At 52.9% G+C, this 18,864-nt stretch overlaps 1 protein-coding gene across 1 annotated transcript in view; it reads right to left on the reverse strand.

The window, feature by feature from the left end:
- Positions 1-18,864, reverse strand: part of LIMD1 (LIM domain containing 1) — a 39,317-nt gene that overhangs the window by 7,505 nt on the left and 12,948 nt on the right. The window contains exons 2-3 of the mRNA XM_016196071.2: positions 10,883-10,984; positions 77-144 (exon numbers count right to left, since the gene is read on the reverse strand). Coding sequence (XP_016051557.1) covers positions 77-144; positions 10,883-10,984 — 170 coding nt within the window. The remainder of the gene's footprint in view (positions 1-76; positions 145-10,882; positions 10,985-18,864) is intronic.

An 18,864-nucleotide genomic window follows, 5' to 3' on the forward strand; every position in this document is an offset into this window, starting at 1 on the left:
CGCTGGGCCCCTCCATGCGCCGCCCCCCGATTCCAGCCGGGACCGCGGGGACGGGAGGCTTGGGTGACACGCTCACCAGGAAGTCTTCCTCGCAAAACACTTTGCCGTTGACAAAATAAAAGGCTTTTCCTCTCAGCTTCCGGCCTACGGGGAAAACACAAGGGCAGGGTAAAGAGAAAATGTTACCATGCGGCGAACAAACAGAAAAGAAAGGCGAAAATCTCTTTACGCGGAAAGAAACACGGAAAAAATGCCAGCTGTCGACATGCTTCTGGTTCCCGAAAGCTGCCGGTGGCCCCCGGCGGGGGACAGGCCGAGGCCCGAAGGCGGCCCCCCGGGAGGCGCTGCCGGCGGGACACCCGAGGGCTGGCTCGAGGACCATCCCACTGAGAAGGTGGCGAGACGTTTGGTGGCAGGATGGCAGAGGCACACACAAGGGCGGGTCCCGGGCAACAGTCTCTTTCGAAGCTGTTTCCCGCGGGTGTAGGGGACCATGACCTCTGACATGTTCTCCAGGGGATGCTGGTGACAACCTATCAGGAAAGTCCTCTAAATTGGTCAACTCTTCCGATATTTTTTGCATCTGAACTACACAAAGCACACATTGTCCCTCCCTCAAAGTTAGTTCCCTCGCTTGCAGAAGGCTCTAGAACCTTCACCAGTATCTCCTGACTCCGCTAAGCTAGGGTAACAAGATGAGTGCTTACAGCTAAGTGATGTCGGTTCTCGAACATCAGCTTAATGTCGGTTTAATTCCTTGACCTCATTCTAGGATTTCCCGCCGGGGTGGTGAGAAAGGAGGTGAGTCTGCAGCTGCCTGGGAGGCCGCTAGAGGAAGCCAGGAGGCCGCTAAAAACCACACAGGACTTCCCAGAGGTGAGGCTTCCGACCCGACGGGCAAAACACCAGCCCTGGGTGCAGGAAGGGGCCGCGGAAGATCGAAGGCATCTGAGCTTGCAATTATTTTTGGTTTTGGTTTAAGAGAGGGAAGATGAACTCTGTTCCAAAAATCATCGAGGAAGATCGTTACACATTCCAGTGCACAGAACCTCTTGTGTTTAAAGAAACACAAATTAAACAAGAGCTTTTTCACTTACGATATCAACAAAGATTTTTTTTTTTTTAAGTGATCACAGTCGTTTGTGATTGTTGCCATGGCATATTTCTGTACTTACTGATGAGAGTGTAAAAACGATAAACTCTGTTTGGAAAGGAAACTTTAAAATGTTTATCTCTGACTCAGTGGGGCAGTCTGGGACTTCGCTGAGGGAAGGAATCTGAAATGGGAATAAATATTTACTTAGATCTAAACTGGCAGCCTTAGAGAATGGCTACATAAAACAGAGTGCATCTAAATGCAAAAATATTATGTGGCCGCTTAAAATACCATTCAAATAAGTGTTTTAGCGACACTGGAGAATGTTTATGCTATAGGGAGATATTCAAAATACATCTGTAAGTGAAAAAAGCAAGCTGGACGAATGTCTTTAGTACAATTCCATTTCAGTGACTTACACACACACAGCCCACTGATGCAAAAGAAAAACCTGGAAGATTGCACACGAAGACTAACAGCGGTTGCTACTGATAGATAGCATTACAGGGAACTTCCACTTTCAACTTTATAAATTTTTAAAAAACATATATAGTATTATGTAGCACTGGTAGGTTGTATTAAAGGGAAGTTTCACTTACTACTTTACACCTTTCAATATTTGGAATTTTTTTTGTAGTATTAGGTACACGGGCAGATGGTATGAGAGAGAAATTTCACTTTTTGCTTCACACGTTTCTAGATGAAATTTTCCTAGAACTATGTATTTATAACCTCAAAAGTACTTTTTTAATTTAAAAAAAAACCTTATGTCATAATATGAAAAAGTGAAAAAGATCCAAAAATTGTGTATTTCAACCAAAGAAGAAACTCAAAGATGAAAGACTGGAAAAGAAATCTGCCCACACGTGACGGTGCCTCTGTGTGGACACATAAGACGTCTGCATCAAAAGGGGGAAGCATGGCAGGGGTTGCGGGGTGTTCACTGTTTGCTTCCTTTTACTTTCCTACACCTCCCCGAATTTTAAATAGCAAGCAGGTATTACTTTGATCATTTAAAAAACTGCCCAGCTGGCTAGACAAACCCTCTTGCCACCAGTGCCCAGAGCTGAGAAGTCCCGTGTGCAGGGGCCAGGGAAGGGGCTCAGGGGCTGATTCCGCTTTTCCTTTACCCCAAAAAAAAATAATAATAATAATTGAGGACTCCCCCAGAGACCTGAGCGCGGGCTGCTCCGGAGGCCTCAAACTCCAGTTTTCACTTCGGTTTCAAGAGACCGTCTAGGTTTCCGCACCAAATTCCACATCCAAATTTTTCAGTTTGTATTTTGTCAGTGGGAGAGAAAAACTAACATCTATTGGTTGCCTTCTATGTTTCAAGAACTTTCATGTATTAAAAAGGTTTTTAAAACCTTTAAAAACACTGTCCCAGGTCCCTGCGTCATTAGTGCCCGGGTCTGTCCCTGTCCCGCCACGTGCCTCTTATGGAGAAGTCCACACACTGCCCCCTGTCACCTCCTCAGGGGTTCGGCGCGATGGGGAGGGCTCACCAGAGAATGGGGTGCAAGCACACCCGCCCCCGTCAATATCACGGAGCAGCGCAGGAGCCGGGAACCGAAATGACACCCCGGGATTGCACCCAACTCGGGGTCGTGTGTGTGTGTGTGTGTGTGTGTGTGTGTGTGTGTGTGTGTGTGAGATCCAGTTCCTCCCACCAGGGAACGGAAAAAGGACTTTTCACTTTCGAAGCGTTTTCTACTTGCTGGGCACTTTACCTACGTTGTATCTCAATTATCCTGACAATTCCGTAAAGATCTCTGGCGACGGCACACATCTGGGGATAACTCGAGGGGTGACTGGCTCCCACCTTCTGCCACAAGCACGCTGCGGGGAAGGTGCGGTCGGCAGAAAGCAGCGCGCAACCTCGTCTCGAGGAGCAGGGAGGCAGGAGAGTCATCGCTCCAGGTCTGGCCAGTGACACAGGCACCAGCTACCCTGGCAGTTCCTGGAATCACGGCCACTGTCCTGGGGGCTCCCATCAAGCGCCCAACCCGGAACAGTCCTCGCGACATGAGTCAGAGCAGCTGACCGCCACCAGGTGGCCCCAGAGCACAGCCTGGCTCCGCTTGTCGCCTTCCGCGAAGGCTCCATCAGCCCGGCCAAGTCGCCTGCGTGGCCAAGGCTAGGCAAGGAGAAGAGCAGGGACTGGAACAGGGTCTCTCGGGTGCAGTCCCCACTTCCCACCACTCCACACCGTCTCCCTGCCCCAGAAGCAATCTCTCAAACCAGCTGGCAGGAGGTGGATTCCTGGCCATCCCAACCGAACCTCGTGGAGTCGAGTGGGGACAAGCCTCACTGTCTCACTCCCTGTGGCAGCACATACGTGAAGACGTGACACCGAGGAGCCCGCTATGGCCGGGCCGGTGCTCACACAGACGGGATGGTGGAGGGTGCGCATGAAAAACCGGCGGCCAGTGGCTCTGGGACGTTAGCACGCTTCAGAGCCAGCCAGCGGGGTTGTTAGAGCTCAGATTTCTGGGCCCCAACCCCAGAGATTTTGACTCAGGCGGTCTGGGAGGCCCTGAGGATCTGCCTCTCCCAGGTGAGGCTGCTCGGGCTGGTCCAGGGACCGCACTTTGATTTTTAAAATTTTTTTTTAAGAGAGAGAGAAACATCGATGAGAGAGAAGCATCACCGACTGGCACCCTCCTGCACACCCCCTACTGGGGGCCGAGCCGCCAACCCGGGCATGTGCCCTGACAGGGAATCGAACTGGTGACCTCCTGGTTCATGGGTCGATGCTCAACCACTGAGCCACGCCAGCCAGGGTGGGGACGGCACTTTGAGAACCACCGAGGCTGGTCTCTGAACCAGCATTTCCACTCGATGAGATTCATCTTGGTCAAACCAAAGTGACAATGGCATCCAACACAAAGCGGTGGAGGAAGGCGTGTCCGTGTGACGTCTTTATAATTCTAGCTTCAGAATCATCCCACTTCCGGCAGAGGGGTTCCCTGCACCGGGAAACAGCCAGTGAGAGGCACCCCCGAAGTACACCCGCTTTTCCAGAGCTTTAGAATACAGCAGCCAAAGGTGCTCTTTATTTACCGGTTTATAAAATATTGACTAACAAACCTACAGGCTCATCGAGAACCCCCTATAAAAGCCACTTCCCACAGACGCACTGAATGAATATTTTATATTTGCCTTCTGGGCACCTTCAGTTGAAAAGAGAAAGGTGCGGGTGCAGCCGCATGGCTGGCGAGGAAACGGCCGGAGGGCGTCAGGGTCGGCCTGCGACCCGACCGTGGAGCCAGCCTGCCCTCCCCGGCTCCCTCCCCGACAGAAACAGAAGCCCCCTGTTCCCGAAAGGCGGTTGGCCCTTAGCTGTAAGGCCTCCCCACAGCTTCCAGTTCCCAAAATACCTCCCGAGGAGTAAAAATGCGAGGTTTCCTGACAACGAGACGAGTTCCTCAGAAAAGGCAGTAAAGGCTGGCCGTTGCTTAGACTGTTTTTTACTGAACTGTCCCGACTGGCCACTGTAACCTGTGCTGTTCCACAGCGGCTATTTGTACATAAATCTAAATTCGTTAAAATAAAGCAACTTTAAAAATTCAGCTCCAGGACTTGAACAAGGACATCTGGAGGGCCTGCTGGCCGCTTGTGCCGACCGAGGGCAGCTTCAGAGCGCCTGCATCGTCGCACCAAAGTCTACCTGATCCCCTTCTTCCAAAACAGGTGAGCTCTTAAAACGGACTGCTAGTAACAAAGCAACAGGAAGAAACCCACCAAATTGGTTTGACTCGAATGAAACAGATCAACCTGGATTTCACAGGCTCCTGCAGCCTCCGCGGCCCAGGAACAAGGCAGAACGGGGGGGGGGGCACTCAGGGTGGGGTCCGTGGCTTTCCCACTTCTCAGAAATGACAGGGTGGCCGGTCACTAACTCCCCAGGGTCCTTGGCAGAGGACAGGCCAAAACTGGGAATCAGAGTGGGAAACCCAGCACAGTGCTGGCTCATGCTAAGTATTCAGCATGGTTACCGTCACCAGGACCCCTTCCAGGGCCTTCAGTTTCCGCAGCTGAAACCTCCCTGAGCTAAAGTCACATCTGCCACCATCTATCTCCCTCTTTGTCCAGGTCACTCCTTCCTTCTCTGTTTCCCTGGTAAAGAGCCAGGTTTGGGTTTGGGCTTTCATTTCCACCTGTCAGATTTGTTTTCATAATCATGTGGGAAAATGAAACATAAAACCCAAGCCCTGATTTACTCTGTCCAATTGTTAGGAGTTTCTACACAGTCCGTTTCTGGGCTGCTCCCCTTGCTGACCAGCACTGGCCGAGGACCGCGCTCCACTTCCCTTCTCACTGCTCCCCCCCACCCCAAGTTCTCTGTTCTCTCAGTTTTACAGAGCCCTTCTTTTTGTTTTCCATCCCCACTATTCCAGACCACCATCGTCCAGGTCAGAGAAGAAAACGCCACAGAGAAAGAGTCCTGGACACCTGCCGAGTGTGTCCTCTGAGCTCCAGCAGAGCACAGATCTGTGGGAAGAAACGACACAGCGGGGAGGGGGGGGCATTTGAAAGGATGAGAGAGAACAGGGCCTGGTGTCCACGAGGCCTGGGAACAGGGCCTACTCGCAGCAGTTGGACAGGGAAAACCCACGGGGTGTTACATGACATACTCAGGAAGGCCTTGCCCTGGGAGCAGGGAATAGATCGAGTTCTCTATAAACTCGCCTAACGAATCATAAGAGCCACACTGGGAAGGAGCATTGTTTCCAAATAACTTATTTGCACCCTGAAGAAAGCTCAAGAAGACTTAAAGGAACACAGAGATATCTAGGACTCAACAAGGCAAAATTCACAATGTCTGGCATCCAATCAAAGATTACCAGACATGCAGAGTCAAGAAAACATGACCTGTAATGAAGAAAACAGCCTCTGGAAATCAACCAGACCTGACCCAGAATTAGTAGAGTACATTACAGATCGCTACTGTATTCCATACATCCAAAGAGTTAAGTAGTGACAGGGAAGATATTTAAAAAAAAAAAAAGGCCCAAATTCAACTAAAGATGAAAACTAAAATATCTGAGATGACAAATACACTGGATGGGCTTAAGAGCAGATTACTCATTGCAGGAGAAAAGATTAGTGAATTTAAACGCAGAACAATAGAAACTGTCCAAAAGAAACGAGAAAGAATTTAAAAACTGAAAAGAATGTGTGAGTGAGCTGTGAGACAAAAAGATAAAGATGACATTAAATTTCGGATTGAAAAAATGCAAGCAAGAAAACAGTGGAACAACACCTTTTAAAAATTGAAAGAAAAATCTATCAACGTAGACTTCCACAACCCAGCAAAAAATATCTTTTAAAACCAAAGGGGAAATAAAGATGAATTCACACATTCAAAATCTGAAAGAATTTATCACCAACAGATCTGCACTACAAAAAATAATAATAATAATAATAAATAGTTAAGGTTGTCCTTACCCACTCTGGGACTCCACTTCCTCTCGTGTAAATGAATGTGGCTGGGAGGCAAGTGAGGGGCCATGAAAAGACGGAGTAAATGCTCCACGGGCGCTAGCTCCCATTACACCCAGCGTCAGAGGCACAGAAGTGCCGATGGAAACCGGGGGTGCAAAAGAAATTGTTGGTGAAGGAACAGGAGAGAGAGGAATGAGGAGGGAAGGGAAGGGAAAGGAGAGGAAGGTGAAAGAGCCTGTATCAGTCAGGGTTCTCCAGAGGGACAGGACTAATAGTGTGTGTGTGTGTGTGTGTGTGTAAATGTACTATAGAAGGAACTGGCTCACACAATTACAGGGGCTGGCAGGTCCCAAGATCTGCAGTTGGCAAACCGGAGGCCCAGGAAGAGTTCCAGTATAAAGGCAGGAAAAAACTGATGTCTTAGCTCCAATTTCCTCCCTCGGGGGAGGGTCAGCTATTTTGTGGTATTCAGGCCTTCAACTGATTGGGTGAGGACCACCCATTTTGGAAGGGCAATCTGCTTTACTCAGTCTACCAACTGTTAGTCTTATCTATAAACACCCTCACGGATAGACACACCTAGAATAACTGATCAGGCGCCTGGGTACCCCATGGCCCACCAAGTTGACACAGAAAATGAACCATCATAGGGCCAGAGTTGCGACAGATTTTAAGAGACATTTAAGAGAGAAAAGAAGAGATGCTCTTAGCAAAATGAGAGAACCAAGGAGATCCAAGTAGTGTCTGTGATGCCAGAATAAAGTTCAGACCTCCAGGGAAGATTTTCCTCCCTAACTCCAGGATTCTGGCTCTGCGATGAGGCGCCCAGGGCAACATCTTCATGCTGATTAGGTTGCAGTGTCCCCTGGCATGGCTGCACACTCTCCATTCTCCTCTGAGAGTTGGGAAGGCAGGTGACACACTGGATACAACCAGGTCTCACCCTTCAGTTGGGATTAATGAAGGAAAGCAGATTTCCACCTAAAACCATGCATGTGCTTGGAATGTAGGTGTGGCAATTAATGATGTAGGTTACACTGAGTTACCCGTACAATATACCTGTACCCGACTCGATTAACGTGTCACCAACATGAAGAATCTGGTGTTTTTCTACATCAGGGACTTCATGGCCTCTGGTTGAATGAACAAAGTCTGAGCTAAGAAACCAAGTCTGGTCCCAATTCCAGTGCACCCAGCAGACCCAGGTTTTCTGGTGATGGACACAAGAGGGCCTGTGTTAGCTCACCAAGTAAAAGTCGCCCCTCTGCCCTCTTCCGACCCGCACAGCCCTCTGCCCAGCTGTCTATTTTGGTCGTTTCCTGATTTCTCCCTCGCCCACTGATTTCCTTTAGGATCTGCCCGCTCTTCCTTTCTCACATTCCTGATCTTCAGCTTCCTCCTTAGATCCAGCTGACTCATTCGGCTCATGCAAAAATACAGAATATAATGAGAAATACTGGGATGACTCAATAGCTCCAAAATTCAGGGATCAAAGGCCTTAAGAAGGAAGACACCTCTGATGAAAGTCCTTGATCCATTTCTCTGCTCTGGGTGCAGCCCGCTCCTAAGCCCCATCTCCCCTCTTCTAGGTCCCAGGCAGCTCTTCTGCATTCACAGCCGAGAGCATCCGAAAACCCAACCTTTGTGGCCACCCAGCCCCGAGACAGCAGCTGGACGTGAGAGGTCACGGAGAGACCCGTGACCAGAGCCAGCCAGCCCCTTTCTCCAGCACGCATTCTCTCTACGCAGAGGTGACAACACAGTGGCTGATGGCAAGGACTGTGGGTCCACGCGGTCCTGGGTTCAAGTGCCAGCAACCATACTTAACCGCCATGTAGCCAACCACAGGCGAACTAAACTCCCCCAGCCACTGTCTGCTCGTCTGTTAAATGAGGTGGTGATAGTGCTGAACTCCCTGGGCTGTTTGTTATGGGACTTAGGGCACTCCCATGGGCGGAGGGCTCGGTGTGGGACAGACTGACAGTGAGCCGGGAAGCTCACCTATAAACTTCAGCTGGTCCTTCATAATAATGCTGATGAGGTGCCTTAGGAACTGAACTCGTTCATACCAATTAGCTTATGGTGAAACGGACTTAGTCCTCGTTTCGCTTAAAGTCATGGAACCCATCGATAACATTAAGTGAGGCCTTGCTGTAGCTATAAATACCGTGATGACTGTTTTAAGGAAGGAGGCCCCCTACGGACTAAGGACGACATCCCTGATTCAGGAGCCACTATTTCAGACTCAGCATTTTCCAAGTCAATGACAAAGGCAAACAGGACCTCAGGGGTGGCACTGAGACCAGAGCCCTTCTGGACTTCAGAACTTACTGGGCCGCCAACCACTAATTGAGTCACTAGAGCCTCTGCTGCACAGGCTGGGCTTACTTCTAGTTGTTTTATTTACCCGAAGGAATAAAATGGCACTTTTTTAATGTTCCCGATGCAGGCTGTCCACTGGCTAGGACAGACTTCCCCCAAATGGGTCTAAATGTGTGAGATTTCATATAAAATCCATGCACGATCCTTAACAGGCATGGATGTTTGGATCTTAGAAGGTAGGATGGGCATATATTCTTAATTTTGTTGTTGTTGTTTCCCCCCTAAGGTAACGCTGGCACATGCAGCGCACCCCCACCCAGGGGTGTAAGCACTGGGTTACAGCACTCAAAGGCACCACTTCTGGCCCCGACTTGCACATCTCAGCACTGTCCCCTGAGTGACCCTGTCTGGCCCTCATGCCCTTCCTCTGAGCACAGGCCAGTACTGGGCATAATTCCTATCACCAGGGACCGCCTGCGCCCCAATCCCCATCTCCAGGACCTGGGCGCTCCCAGGGCCCATGAGCCCGGGCGGAGGAAAGCACACAGAATCTCTTATCTAGTCCATCACCTTCCAGCTCATGCAGACGAAAACCGAGCCGCCATGAGCAAGCCACAGCCCGCAAACAGGTCTCCCCTGGACTCCAGGGGCGAATTCAGTTCGTCTTTACAAAGTGAACAAAACCTTACATTTTGGACCTGAAGCTGCCCTGGAAGGGGACACAGAGCCTTGCTTTCTTTGTCCCGCAGTTTTTCTGGAAGGTGCCAACAAGAATTCCACTTGACCTGAGTCCAGGGCACCTCTTCTTCCTTCCCATTCCACCTCTGAAGCCACAGACGGGCGCCAGCGTCCCCTCCGACAGGCCACTTAACACGTGCTGCCCAGACACAGTGTTTGTGGCCACCAGCCAGGGCCATGCCTGCCCTCTCCACTGGCCCTCCCTCCTGCTCCATGGGACAGTCCAGCTGGGGACACACCACCTGGGTGGGCAGGGCCTGCGGGGGGAGAAAGGAGACGAAGGGCACACATCTCCATGGCAACCAAACACACTGGCCGCCTGGGGAGCATGGAAAGAAAGAAGGGGACTTAACAAACCACAGAAACGCCCACACACTGTGTCCTGGAGCTACTTCTGGGAACAAACACAAAGGAAACAATTCAGCAGCCAGGATGGAGAACCCCCGGGCCTGTCCATGAGACCCCTTCATCTCCGACGCTCTGGCTTGGCTGCAACGTCTCCTTTTATTTTATAGCCGCTAGCCTCGGTACCGAATTGGAGAGCATCAAGAGGGACATTTTCGAAAAATGCTCCTCAAAACTGATCTTCGGTAGAGACCATAAAACAAGCACAATTCGTGACCTGGTCAGACTTGGCAAACGTCCTGCAATGTGTTAGAATCTTCCACTGTGGTCGCCGGCAAGTCAGAACTTCGCTGAGCTGTTCTCCCCATTTGCTGCTTTTGTCATAATGCAGGTACCAGAGCTCAAAGACGCCCACAGGTGGGTGCTGACAGGCACCACCACCTGCGAGGGGCACACACAGCATGCACGCACACACCCACACTTCACACCCGTACAGAAGCCTTCAAATCAAAGACCCGAATCAACGAATTAGGAAGGGGCCCCAGCTCACACGAGGGGTAACTGGCTGATTAATCACCTTTGGCCCCCACCAAAGGGGAGAGAACTGACAATGGGCAAATGATGGTAAATCCCTGCGCTTCCCCCACCCCCCAGCTCTTCGGAGACCTCCAACGAGCATTACAAACCAGATGTTATTAGGGATGGCTCTGAGCCACTCAACTTACCACCAAAGTGATCCCTGGTGCTCTATGACCGGTCACCTGACCTTGATGGGCCCTGTGCTGATGGCATGAAACCCTGCTTAGAGGCACCATCCTTTCAGTGGGACCATGGAGGGCCGAGGGCCAGTGTCTCCAGGATGGTGCTCTTCTCTCTCCTCCCTTTCTCGGTCCTCACGATCCTTACCCCCCAACCCCCTCTACACACACTTACTGCAGGCTGCACAGGTGAAGCAGGCGTCGTGGTAGAGGTTCCCCATGGCCTGGCAGGCCTGGCCGGCCCCGAACACCCCTTTGCTGCATTTCACACAGGAGCCTGCAGGGGCAAGAACACACCGGTGAGTCAGGATGGAGTAGTGTAAACTGAGTCATGAAAAGCCACTGAGCAAAGCCAGGCGATCCTCCCTATAAGCAGCACATTACCAAACCCCATGGGTCACTCCTTTGAAATGTCTCTCTCCCTCTCCCTCTCTCTCTCCCCCCCCAGTGCTTCCCATGGCAGGGAACGGCTGCCAGTGCGTGTATGCGTGTGCGTGTGCACACATGCAGGATGAGACTACCGGGTAGCTGGTATTTCTGTGCCCAGCAAACAGGAAAGTGAATAGAGTGCCCCACTGCTATGAAATGGGAAACGTCAATGAATTCAGAGGCCTCAGCGTTTCTTTCTGATTAATTTCATATACAACTTAGGCTGCTCTTAAGTCAGGAATTACATCAGTTCTGGACACACTTGGAGCTGGGACCATCAGCAGGAAGCTGGAATGAAGACGGCAGGTCCTGTCATGACAACTCCTCTGAAAGGCTCATTTCATCACTCTAGACACCAGTGGAGCTGGTGGCGGCTGCTGGGACCTGGAGAACGGGACACTGAGCAGGCCGGGCCACTGGCGAGCACGGGGACGTGAAAGCGATCGTGTTGGCGTGCTTGCCACTGGACGAGGCACCTACGGTGCTGTGGCAGGTTCCTGGTCACCGGGGCATCCGCCTGCCTCCGCTTCGGGACAGGGGCCATATGCTGCCTGTGGCCTCTGCAAGTACTTAATGAGCTGCTGAATCGCTTCCTAGCAGCTCTACGTGCAGCCCGGCCCTCTCCCCCTCCCCTCCTTATACCTGGGCACACATGTCCATCCCCCGGCAAGTGCTTTTCACAGAGATTCAGACGCTTATTCATCTCCAAACACCCCCAGCCACTGAAGGTGCACCTCCTATGCCCTCAACAAACACGTGTAAAAACAAACAGATCATACGGGCATCTGCTGAGCACTGGCTGTGGCATGATTCAATGCAATGACGGGGGACAGTGCTCCTGAAAAAGTGGTATTAATTATACAGTGGGACCTCGGTTTTCAAATGCGATCCGTTCCAGAGACTGAGTTCTGAAACGTTTGAAAACCGAGGGATCCACAGCCGAGATCCTGGGCCTCAGGATCTTGCCCTCGGCGGAAGCCGCGGGGCATGTGCGACTTCCGAGGCGTGTTCGAAAACCGAAGCATTTCCTTCCAGGATTACGGCGTTCGTAACCCGAAATGTTCCTCACGGAGACGTTCGAAAACCGAGGTGCCACTGTACTATCTGGTGACCCCGAGGCCTACTTCCAGCCCGCCCCGTCCCAAGTCCCCTGGCTGACCTGACTCTAAACCCTGACACCAAGCAACAGAGGCGGGCTTGTCCGACAGCGACCGAAGCTCACTCAGGCCCGACTGGACGGCGCATCACAGCACCGTGAATATATCTGCTCACCGACGTGCACAGAACCACCCCCAGCGGCAGCACCACTTGGTCCCTGCTGAGCGCGTGGCCCCTTTGCTGAACCTACAGTAGGAATGTCACTGCAAGGACGGGAGGAGCCGGGAGGGCCAAGGGCATGGTGGCCCGAGCGCCATCCCCGGCGGAGCACATCGCATCGCAGGAAGGCAGCCTCCAAGGCAGCTCGCGGGGAGGAAGGCCGCAAGGAAGCTCCGCGGCGGGGAGCCCGTCACCTCCCACTGGAGACCCGAGCTGATCCGGTTTGGGTCTGGGGAGTAAGGTCGGAGCGGCTGTCCCTCTCCTGCTCCAAAAGCCAGTGGCAGGATGGACAGTGTCTTCAAGTGGACACGGACAACGGCAGGCCTCCCGGGCTTCCTGCCCTTTATCTCTCACGTCAGGCCTTCCTCCCCTCCCTGCAGCCAGCGAGCGACACTGTCTTCTGGCTTCCTCTTCATCTGGGCACTGTGACCTACTGACTTCAACCCGCCCCCCCCCCCACTCCCACAGCTGGGTCCTCTGTCCTTGGGGCCGCTCACATCCTCTGGCCACGCCGACCAGCTCGCACACATACAAAGCAAGGAAGGGCCGTCGGTCACCCCGCGAGGAAGATCCCGTACGAAGCCACGTAGGTAGGAAGCTATTTCATCCTTGTGGCCTGTGGCAAACGGACAGAAAAGTACCACGTGGGCAGGAAATAGATTCATTCCTCCTTTGGTAGGGAAAAAAAATCAATCCAAGTCCATTTCATGTTCTAGAAAATATAATGTGCCTACCAGACCCCGGGCTGGGAGTTTCTCCCGGGGAAGGAGCCGCTGCCAACACCCCTTTCTGAAGCCGCTGTAATTGGCTGAGGGTCACACCGCCGATAGGTTCGAGAGATGGAATCTGAGCCCAGGCTCTAACTCAAAGGTCCTGTTATTCCTGTCTGGTTGGCAGATGTGTCTATTCCAGCCCCATACAGGGGCCCGCTGACAAAGAGAGGGCTCCTTCCTCACTCTCTATACACCACCTGCTCAGGGATTCAGACCCAAGACCAGTCCCACCCCAGATCGCCTCCTGACCTCCTAGCCCACCTCTCATTCTGGCCTAACCCACGCACACAGGCCACCTTTCTGCCTGGGGCCGTTGTCAACCACAAGCCGCCCCCCCGCCCCCACCCCCGCCCCGTGGACCCTCAGTTCCTCCGGCCTGTCTGCCGGGACCACTGCAGCTGGAGCCTTCACCCCACAACTGATTCTCTCACTCAAGCCGAGCCAGGCTCTCCACACGCCGGCAAGAGGATGGCGAGCCGAGGGGCTGCACTCTGGTCCTGCCAGGACACCGGGATGGGCCACAGCTGACCGCTCTCACCTAGTCCAGCAAACTCACTAAGGGGCCTAAGGAGAGGCTCGGGCTTGTGGGGCAATAAGAAATCTATGTATTGGTCTCTGCCCCCAGTTCCTGTTAAAATGTGGACCCCACTCCTGACACAGACGTCCTACGTCCTGTGCAATTCCCTGGGTGATGGGAGCAAGCGTCTTTTGTTCTGCTTACTGAGGCGATTCTGGGTGGGCTCCCGGGTGGGGGCTGGTTACTAGAAAGACCAAGCCATGATTACAGCCAGGAACTTTCCACCCCACCCCCATCCTCCAGAGGGGAGAGGGCCTGGAAAATTAGTAACTGATCACGCCTACATGAGGACGTCTCCATAAAAATCCTCAAAGTATGGGGTTCAGAGAGAGCTCTGGGTTGGTGAAGACACCCATGTGCCAGGAGGGTGGTGCACCCCAACTCCATGGGGCAGAAGCTCCCGTACTTGGGACCCTTTGCGGAACCCACCCTGTGTATTTCTCTGTCTGGCTACTCAACTGTGTCCTTTATCATATACTTTATAATCAACTGAAAAACATAAGTGTTTCCCGGAGTTCTCTGAGCCAATTATCAAACCCGAGGAGATACCAGAACTGCAAGGTACAGCAGCTCGGTCAGAAACACAGGTGACGACCTGGACTTGCGACTGGCACCTGAAGTGGGGGTGGGGGTGGGGGCAGTTTTACGCATGGCCTGTGCTAACTCCAATTCCCGCCAGGATTGAACTGAACTGTAGGACACCCAGCTGGTATTGCAGAATTGGCTGGTGTGGAAAAACCACATATTGAGTGTCAAAATGTTGTGAGTGGAAGGTACAGAGATTTCCCAAATGCCCCCTGCCCCCCCACTCGCACACCCTCCCCCATGATCAACACCCCCCACCAAAGTGGTACCTTTGTTAGAACCATGAACCCAGGCTTTACATTAGGGCTCATTCTTGGAGTTGCACACTCTCTGGGTTTGGACAAATGTATAATGACAGGGATCTACCGTTATCATAGCATACAGAGCATTTTCCCTGCCCTAAAAATCCCCTGTGCTCTGCCCACTCAGCCCTCCCTCCCTCTAGCATCTGGCACCCGCCGGCTGATCTTTTCACTGCCTCCACAGCTTTGCCTTTTCCAGAATGTCATGCAGTGGGAATCAGACAGTGTATGTGGCCTTTCCAGATTGGCTTCTCTCACTTAGTCACACACACTTAAGGTTCCTCGTGTCTTATTGTCGCTTGACAGCTCATTTCTTTTTAGTGCTGAATAATATTCCACCGTCTGGATGGCCCTCGGTTTGCTGATCCATTCGCCTACTGAAGGACGTCTTGGCTGTTTCCAGATTTTGGTGATTGTGACTACAGCTGCTGTAAACATCCACGGGCAGGTTTTCAGCTCATTTGCGTAAACACCGAGGGGCAAGACTGCTGGGAAAAGCACACGTGTACGGTAACCACATGTGTAGTTTTGTACGCAACTGCTGCACGGTCTTGCAGAGTGGCTGTGGGATTTTTTGTTTTTTTAAAATATATCTTTACTGATTTCAGAGAGAGGAAAGGAGAGGGAGAGAGAGAGAAAAACTTCAGTGATAAGGAAGTCACTGATCAGCTGCCTCCTGCACACCTCCTGCTGGGGATCGAGCCCACAACCGGGGCATGCGCCCTGACCGGGAATCGAACCGCGATCTCCTGGATCCTAGGCCGACGCTCAACCGCTGAGCCACGCTGGCCGGGCTGTGGGATTCTTTTAAAAATCACAATATTCCCACACAGAACAAGGATAAGGGGCAGCTTCCTGTTTTAAGAGATGTACAACCAGAGGCAAGAGCCACCAGGGATGCTTCGGGCACTTGGCCCGCCTCTCTTCTGCGGCTTGTGGTTCTTCTGCCAGGTAGAGCTAGGAATACACGTGCCCTCCCATCTGTTGGAAAATTAGCTTGTTGAGGCCTGGCTGTATACCGTGTCCCCACGAACAGGAGGAAATCGGAGTGTCTCAGGCACAGGAAGTGCCAAGTGACACTGACAGCATTCAAAAGCCAGAGCTGGGGGAGGGAGGGTGGTCCAGCTTTAGGAAAAGGTAAGAGAAGGCGCTGGGACAGCAAGGCCACAGGCACGTGCACAACTGCGGGATGACTCATGGGACAGCGATGAGCCAGCTGGGCTCCGGGAGGAGGTGCTGGAGGCAAGGAAACTCCAGAGGGGGCCCCTGGGACACAGGAGGGGACAGGAAGTGACTTTCTGAACCAGGGAGGGAATGCGGGGCCGGAGAGGAGGAACAGAGGAGAGGCTGCACATCTCGGGCAGCAGACAGGGCTTCAGAGGGACCGCAGAGTGTCCAAGACGGTCACCAACCGATGTGGCAGAGACTTGGGGCAAAACTGACCAAATGCAGATTCCACCCATCCGGGCCCGGAGAGCATTCCCTGGGAAATAAGTTATCCCAAATTGGTATTAAATTATCTTCCGCACAGCCGAGGCCAAAACTTAACTTGGGCTTAGGGCCATGGCACCCCCCCTCCCTTGCAAAGGCAGGGTTTACACACAAGGAGGCCAGCGAAGCAGCCTGCACGAAGGCCTGGCCTCAGCAGAGCTCCTGCCTCCTGCCGTCGACTGCAGCCCTCCTTGGGCGGAACACAGAGCCAACCTGGGCGATGACCCAGTGGGCATCTTCTGTGGTCATGATGAGGACTGAACCATAAAGGCTCCATCGGGCTAGGCTGGGTGGGGTCCTACACCCCAGCTCACACCTGGGCCCCTCCAGGGACTGCTCCTCTCTGCGGGAGGAGGGGAGCCCTCCTGAAGCTGCCCCACCCTTCACTGGGCATGGAGGGGCAGCCTCTCTAGCTCTGCCCGATGCTGAACATCACGGGGGTGGGGGGTGGGGGGAATCACACAGCCATCAACCACCTGCTGTGCTGGAAGGGGGTTGAGAAGAAGGTCCCAGCATCTAGGCAGCATTTGGGGGTGGGCTGAGGGGGGGGGTCGGTCTGCCTGGAACATATCTGAATGAATTACTCCAGACACAAGCTCAACAACGCTTTTTCTCAGCTGAGGGCTGCAGCCTGTGGCCCTGGGCAGCTCTGGGAGTCAACAGGTTCTGAAGAGATGCTAAGAGTTTGGGGCAGAGCTGGACCAATGACCCCAGCAACGGTCTTCCTTCCAGCCACAGTACAAGCTCACAAAACAACACACACCCAGAGGCAGTGGGTGCTGGGCCTCTGCCTCACGTGCACAGGGCCACTTCCCAAGCCCAGCTGTAGGAGCCGGTGGAGATGCCCACCACGGCCTCCAGGGACGGGCTTCAGTCCGGGGGTGGGGCCAAGCCACCTGAGGCGATGCTAAGGCGAGGCCAAGGTTGATAAGCAACAAACCACACCCCACCTGGCTCCGGGGCCTCCGGCCTCTGCCCTCTCTCCCACGCACCCTGTAGTTCCGAGTGGAGGGGTGAACTCTCAGCAAGCCACAGAGGAAGTATTTAAGGCCATTCTGGGCTCAGGGCCATTGCGTCAGTCTGCTTTCTTCATTCTACAACCTGCCCAAAACCAACCCTGGCTTCACTTCACTGCAGCAGGAAAGGAAGTTTCTATCACAATCTCCCAATCACTGTAAGCTGAGGCGGCCGCACAGCTGCCCAGGGCACACGGCCTTCCCTGCCCTCCACTCCCCGAAGGAAAGAAGGAGCTCAAGGTATCCCCCAGCAAGCCTTGCAACTCCCCTCCCACTCCTGCAGCCACTGGGGTGCCCCGGCCTGCAGCTCTGGGTCACCCTCCCTGTCCTTCCCGTCACTTCCAGCCTCTCCACTCAGAAGCCCGTTGACTTTCTTAGCTCTAATGGGACACAGAGACGGCCCATCCGCACAGGAAAAGATGTGCCACCTCGCCAGGAGTCAGACTCAAAGGAGGGCTGCCACTTGTCACTGACCCGCTGGCAAAGACGGAAACCAGTCATAGCCGTCACTGAGGGTGCGGGAAAAGGGCACTCGGTATGTTGTCTGCAGAAGCTTAAATGCGAGAACCTTTCTGGAAGGAAGCGCGTGTGACACAACATAGGAAAGCCTTAAAAACCTCCGCACCATCTGACATGGAGATTTAACAGCCCGGGCTGTGGCACTACCGGGGACTCTCATCGTTCACCATAGTCACCTTTCCATAAAGTCACCACAGACACTGAAGTCCCGAACACGGAACCGTGGCTCCCAGAGGAAACGCAAGGTTAGGTTCCCACGAGGCTCTGCTCACATTTCATCAACCAGTCGGCACCTAACGTTGCTTTCCCTGCGTTTCCGTTTAAAGACACCTTACCCAGTGTACGCTGTTGCACTAACACCCACGTCACGCCAAAAGCCCAAGACTCACGCCTGAACGAAGCTCACGTAACGCAAGGATTTTCTCCGTAAGACGCGCCAGAGCCTTCTCACGTTTACAAGCCCTGGGCAGCACGTCAGCGCTGCTCCGGGGGGCATTTAAAACAGAGAAATCACCAACAAAGAGCACAAAAATGCAAAAACTGTGGCACTCAACGGGCCGCGAACAGAACAGTTATTTATAGGAGGAGTGCGGAAGCAGGCAGGCAGCGTGTCTCCTCACTAGGCCTTGGCTGGCACGTCCGCAGGGGACTCAAATTTTTCACTGCTCTGCGTGTGTCCCCAAGTGATCGCCAAAGAGCTGACTGTTGATTTGGGGGTGACAAATAAATTTTAGCAAGTAGGCAAGTTCGCAAACAGAACTGAGTAAAAAGGGCCAACTATATGAATGCCACATGCACCCGTGTATTACCTTTTAGGAGAGGAAAACGGATAAAGGGTGAGGGAATCGGAGCAGCGGTGGCCTGGGGTGGGGAGTGACTGGGGAGAGGTGGGAGGAAGCTTTCTAGGCTGAAACTTTCTATATTTTGACAGGAGCATGCGTTCCATGGGTGCATGCGTTTGTGTGAACTCCTGGAACTAAATATTTCACTACATGTAAATGTAAGTTTTTAAAAAACAGCCACAAATTCTTTGACATGTAGGGGAGGGCTGGGGACGGTCAGGTGCAGAGATGAACAGCCCACAGCACAGCTGGGCCGGGGCCCTGCCCTGGACCCGGCTCCGCCCAGCCTTCCCGCCCCCTCATCCG

Source organism: Miniopterus natalensis, chromosome 15 (assembly GCF_054644295.1).
Source record: "Miniopterus natalensis isolate mMinNat1 chromosome 15, mMinNat1.hap1, whole genome shotgun sequence".
Classification (NCBI taxonomy): Eukaryota; Metazoa; Chordata; class Mammalia; order Chiroptera; family Miniopteridae; genus Miniopterus; species Miniopterus natalensis.